Source organism: Camelina sativa, chromosome 8, assembly GCF_000633955.1.
Source record: "Camelina sativa cultivar DH55 chromosome 8, Cs, whole genome shotgun sequence".
NCBI classification, from domain to species: domain Eukaryota; kingdom Viridiplantae; phylum Streptophyta; class Magnoliopsida; order Brassicales; family Brassicaceae; genus Camelina; species Camelina sativa.
In genome coordinates, this window is record NC_025692.1 from 18,054,327 (window position 1) to 18,060,908 (window position 6,582).

The following is a 6,582-nucleotide window of genomic DNA, read 5'->3' on the forward strand; positions in this document are numbered from 1 at the left end:
ATAATCAATCAAGACATGCAATCCCAAACATCACAACAGAAACCTAGTGAACCCAAACCTAGAACCGTAAGGGCTCTGATACCAAACTGAAAAGACCTGACCCGTTTCTTTTTTTTTAAAATAATAAATAATAATAAATAGTAATAAAATAATAATAATAATAAATAAACTACAACTAGTGGTCTCATACCCACTAGCCACCTAACCAAGCACAACCAACAGCGGAAAACAGATACCAATATTTAAACAATAAGCAAATGAATAATAATCAATATTATATCATAAACAATATCCAAATACCAAACATCAGGAAACATAAAACCGGCAACCTAGCAATGTTTCTAAGGACCCAACTCTAACAACCTAGCAATGCCAGACAACAACCAATCGAGTCCCTAGAACATACTCCTCTTCATTGCCTTGATTCCACGATCACACTTTGCCTTTACCTCCATCACAAACACAAATTGCAATGCATGAGTATTTTATAAACACTCAGTAAGGCAACCCTCTCATCTACTGGGCTATACACACAAGCAATAGAGTCATCTCTAACCATCAAACAACAAACAACAAACAACAAACGACAAATCAGGACTCTGCATCGACCGACACCAACATGCATCGACTGACGCCACATGGGGATGCATCGACCGACGCAAGGGCTGCATCGACCGATGCAAGTTACACATGCATCGACCGACACCCAAACTGCATCGACCAACGCATGCTCGATATAACACGAAAACCCTAAAGTTTTACGCGCCGTCCTCGCACTTGCATCGACCAACGCAAGATATGTATCGACCGATGCAATGCCGAGCATCGTGTTTTCCCCGAAGCTTCTCGCCGGATCTTCGTTCCTACAACCACAAGACTCGATCCCAAGCCACAAGAAAGCTTCCTAACGTCCAAAGTAACGTCCTAACAAGTCTAACAACACACATCAAGCAAATTAGAGAGTTCTCTAGCTTAGATAAGCCATGGTCATGCACTTACCTTTGCCAAGACGAAATCCGACCCAAACACAGGAAAAAAACGCTTCTAGGAAGCTCCTACAACGATCCCAGCTACAGATCTCTATAGAAACGGCTTCCAACTCCAAGAAATCGCCAAGAACACTCAAGAACACCAAGAACTCTTCTCTTTCTCTTTTGTTTCTCTCAAAAGCGGCTAAACACGCCTAATGAGACAAAACACGAACTTAAGGGTTTCCTTCTCCCTTTGCCCAAAACGCAGCGTTTAACTTAACTCAAAACGCAGAAAATTGAACCTGCATTGACCGATGCACCAACTGCATCGACCGATGCAATCCCCAAACCGGGATTCCGGTTCAGGGATGTTACATTAACTATGACAACAAACCTTGGTTAAGTTGAACTTAAGTAAATATTATTATGCATTTTCACTANCGACGCAAGGGCTGCATCGACCGATGCAAGTTACACATGCATCGACCGACACCCAAACTGCATCGACCAACGCATGCTCGATATAACACGAAAACCCTAAAGTTTTACGCGCCGTCCTCGCACTTGCATCGACCAACGCAAGATATGTATCGACCGATGCAATGCCGAGCATCGTGTTTTCCCCGAAGCTTCTCGCCGGATCTTCGTTCCTACAACCACAAGACTCGATCCCAAGCCACAAGAAAGCTTCCTAACGTCCAAAGTAACGTCCTAACAAGTCTAACAACACACATCAAGCAAATTAGAGAGTTCTCTAGCTTAGATAAGCCATGGTCATGCACTTACCTTTGCCAAGACGAAATCCGACCCAAACACAGGAAAAAAACGCTTCTAGGAAGCTCCTACAACGATCCCAGCTACAGATCTCTATAGAAACGGCTTCCAACTCCAAGAAATCGCCAAGAACACTCAAGAACACCAAGAACTCTTCTCTTTCTCTTTTGTTTCTCTCAAAAGCGGCTAAACACGCCTAATGAGACAAAACACGAACTTAAGGGTTTCCTTCTCCCTTTGCCCAAAACGCAGCGTTTAACTTAACTCAAAACGCAGAAAATTGAACCTGCATTGACCGATGCACCAACTGCATCGACCGATGCAATCCCCAAACCGGGATTCCGGTTCAGGGATGTTACATTAACTATGACAACAAACCTTGGTTAAGTTGAACTTAAGTAAATATTATTATGCATTTTCACTACTTCTATCAATACCCCTGCCTTTGAAAACAACCTTGTCCTCAAGGTTGAGATGTGAAATACTGCTTAGCCAATCCCTTTTTTGAGCTTCCAGGGACATTCAAAATCTGGCAACACTTCCCACTTCACCAAGAACTCTTCATACTCTGTTTTCAGATTTTCCCTGGCCTCCAAATCCAAATTCAGTTCTGATCCGACTTTGAGATTTTCCTTTAGCTGCGCCAACATTACGTCCCTTTCTTGGATCGGAGTCTCACTCGTCAACATGTCTTCAATATCATCATGTCTAATATTCTCTGCAAACGAGGACACAGAACTAGGCAATATGATTATTTGTTTGGCCGTGACAACATACGGTGGAAACACTATTTCTATCTCCCAAGGTTTTTGCTCCAGATAACGAATTTCCCACGCCATGCCATTCTTTTCTTTTTCCCGTTCAACCACCATGTTTAGATAGACAACCAGAAACCCGAACTCCATCAGCTTTACTTCCCTTTTATGACTAATAGCAGCCACTCTGATTTTCAGCATCGCTTGAGATTCATCAGCAGTATTGAAGGCTAACGAATGCTTCTGTTTTATTGAGACCTCCATTACAACAGCAAGTTCCTGAGAATAGTCATTACCACTCATGTAACCTGCACTAAGAACCAGTCCAACTATTTCCAAGCTAACCCCATGTCTCCCAATTAAGGCTTTCATGTTGTCAACACCCCCACAACCTTCATCCTTACTCTTAAGAAATCTGATTTTTGTGTTTTTCTCCCACATGTGCTTGATCTCTGTTGATTTAAGAGGTTTCTTCCTTCCCTTCAATCTGATTTTTGTATCATCAACCAAAAATCTCTTCACTTGAATCTTCTTAGGCAGAGAAAGAAGTTCTTTCTAAACTTGGCTCTCTTCCCGCTTGTCAAGGACTGCTTCTTATCTACTGTCATCATTTCCCATAACAACTTTACACAAATCAGAGCATAGACACCATTGTCGGGCTTAGTAAATTTTTAGTCACACTTCAGCCTTATTCTCTCCTTCACTCTGAAAATCTGCTCCACACAAGCTTTCTTTATCTGAAAAGTAAAGAACAACATTGCCTCCTTCTTGCGATTCTCTCCAAACCTGTGTCTCATGCCACTAGTCCAAGACCTCTTCTCCTTAGCTGCGTCTACTCCCATTACCATTAGCATGTGCTTGATCTTCTTTAGGATTTGGTGAACTTTCTCTATGCGCAGAACCTTGCCTTTGTATTTGAAGCTAGCAAACTTGCTGTATAATATCTTCTTTTTCCTCTTAAATTTATCACCAAAGCATCTCTTGTGAAGAGAATAAAGTTACACATCCCTAATTGGTTTGCTTTTACCTTTTTCTTTGAACTTGGTTCCTTTCTTCCACTTCTTAGAGAATGTCTTCTTCCTTGTGATTCTACTCTTACTAAGCAGCCAATCATCACGCACATGACATAGTCTACTTTTTTCTCAATCTGTGATTTCTTTTTCTTCACCTGAATGTCCCAAAATAGCAGCTTATCAAGCACAATGCAATAACACTTAACTGTTTCACATCCTTTCATTCTCCTCATGCTTTGCCTTTTGAAGTATCTTCTCATATGAGACTGAAATTTGAGGTGATCCCATTTCTCTGATTTGTACTTACATCTCCTGGATTTACCATACGCCAAACTTTTCCTCCTCATCACTCTTTGACGTTTCCATGGCCTCTCAAGAACCATTAGATGGACCTTTTTGTTAACTTCGATTCCTGGCCTCGCTTCTTCTGTCTTCGTTTTACCTTTGGTTGTCTTCTTTTGCATTCGAAATAGTTTCTTCTTCTTTTTCTGACTCTTTTTCTTCCTGATCGTTTTGTCGAACACTTTGTGATCGTTTAGAGACATTGTGATACTTATGTTTTTTGGCTCATCAAGTTGTTCCTCGTGGCTTATCTTTCTCTCTAACAGATGTGGGAAGTAGACTTTGTTGTTCTTTTCTTTCTTCTCTACCAACATCTTCACCAAATCCGTATCCCCACTGAGTTCAAAACCACTTCCAGACCCATCAATCTTTGAAAGCGTTTTCCATCTTTTCTTCTTTTTCTTCTTTTTGTTCACTTTTCTTCTATTAGGCATTTCATCAAACACTTGGAAGGCATTTTCACCTCTGTTGGCCTCCATCTGTTTTTCTTCCTCATGTGTGTGCGTCTCTCCATTCTTTATGTCAGCAAACCCACTTTTTATTTCCTCACAGTCAGAAGCTACCTTCTCCTTCTTCTCACCACTTAGATTTGGGGTTTCTAACTGCTCTTCAGTCTCAAGGAGATATATCTCTAGCCTATCTAAATAGCTTGACCATCGGTTCACCTTAGAGTCAAATTCATCACTCTGTGTGTAAACAGTCACAATACGCTCTTTTCCTTTGCTGAATCGTTGAAGCAGACCAATCTTGATCTCATTCCAGCTGGTAAATGCAGCATGTGACTCTAACAGAGCAACACCTTCCATAAATCCATATGCAAAAGAAATCTTCGTCTCTTCCGTGAATCCATGGTCCGTGAAGTAATCTTCAACCCATGAAATCCACATCGCTGGATCTTCATCGCCATAAAAAACAGGAACCTCCACATAACCATCACTATCTCCCATTGGGTCGAACTGCTCTGATACCAATTTGATACGATTTGCTTATAGAAAAAGATTTCATAGATTATAGAACTGGAATTACAAAAGGAACTGAAGATTTTGTTAATGGAGCTCCTCCCACTCCCCCTAAAAGACCTCACCAAAATACTCGATAATCCTCTATAACTCTCACAGACCTTATATATAGCTATAGACTAAAGAAATAACCTAAACAAACCATGGTTAACTATCACAACAAACCTTGGTTAAGTTGAACTTAAGTAAATATTATTATGCATTTTCACTGCTTCTATCAGAGAACAGTACTATTTGGGGTTAGATAAACATCTCTTAACCTTCACCCTTTTTTTTAAGTTTATGTTTCCTTCGTCGTGAGCTTGCAGATACATTTCTTAACGTACGATGTTGCCCCTTGTTTGTAGGTTTCAACATGTCTAATGGTCAATGGAGCTCCACATCAGATGCTTTTGCAAAGTTCATGGCAGCTTCTGGGAGATTAACAGAGGCTAATCCTTCCTCATCAGGAGATGAAGTGCAATTTCTGGGAGATCTTTCTACACACAAGCGTAGGACTCGTGATGACACCGCAAATTCGTCGGAGGCAAGGCGACTTAGGACTGTTCAGACTGTTGCGGTCTTATCTCCTTCCTCTGAGTTAGTCACCAACCCCACTACTTCTGTGGCTGCCGAGGAACTGAAGTGCAAGATTCTCTCTCATAACTTTGAATCCTTGGTTGATGTTGGGACCAACTCCTCCATTCATAGCGTCTACACTGATCTTCTCAAGGTACATTTATCATTAACACGTTTAGTGTTATAATCAGACCCTCTAAATGCTTCCTTTTTTTCCTTACGCATGTGCATTTATCTTTGTTTTGCTTCTTCTCTCCTAGGTAATGTCTTCCTTTCACCTTGTCGATAAGAAGCTGTCTTCTGAACACCAAACCAATGAGAATCTGAGGCGTGAACTGGACAATGAGAAGTCAAGAACCGATTTTGCTCACTTCCATCCTCAACGTGATGCAATCTTCTGTCTTGTGGCCATGATCATTGTGAAATTCACATCACTTTGAGATGTCACGTTTATTGTCAGGTGCCTTCATCTTTGGAGGCCATCTCACGGTTCCACCCATTTCCCTTCAATACACCGACTAGATGTGCATGTGAGATTGAAAGGTTACTGATATCTGGCCATGTTGATGATTTAGGTTTCAAGTCGTCAGCTCCACTCAATGGTCGATGCGTGTTTCTTCTTCCACTCTTGGTGTTTTCTTCACGAGGTCTATGGTAAGGTTTATCATCCCTACTTGTTCTTTCGTTTCTCACCACACGGGAATCAGATCGTGGTGAACGTCGCTGGCGATAAGCCGAGTCTTCTTCCCACTTTATCTGCGCCCACGCACGTGAGAGAACGTCTTCCATTGTTCTGCACTGGTACTTCGTAAGTTCCTTGTACAAATCGTCGTCAGGAAGCAAGCCTCTTTTGAATGCGGAGATAGCGGTTGACATGTTGCAACTGGGTATTGATACCTTATCCTTGTTGAAACGTCCCACGTAGGCACGCAACGACTCATCCCTCTTCTGTCGTACCTCGTAAAGGTCATCAGCTGTCTTTTCCAAGTTTCTGCTACTTGCAAATTGTTCAACAAAAAGATCTGTTAATGATGCAAATGAGTTTATTGAGCCGTTTGGCAAGTTGATAAACCACTGAAGTGCAGCCCCCGTGAGGCTTGAGCCAAAACCCTTGCACATAGTAGCTTCCCTGCAATCTTTTTGGATGGCC

General features: G+C 41.6%; 1 protein-coding gene across 1 annotated transcript; it reads left to right on the plus strand.

Annotated features, from left to right (window-relative positions):
* Positions 5,229-5,886, plus strand: LOC104707431. Its single transcript, XM_019229153.1, has 2 exons — positions 5,229-5,586; positions 5,693-5,886. Exons 1-2 carry the CDS (start codon positions 5,230-5,232, stop codon positions 5,870-5,872), a joined length of 537 nt encoding a protein of 178 aa, XP_019084698.1. The 5' UTR covers position 5,229; the 3' UTR covers positions 5,873-5,886.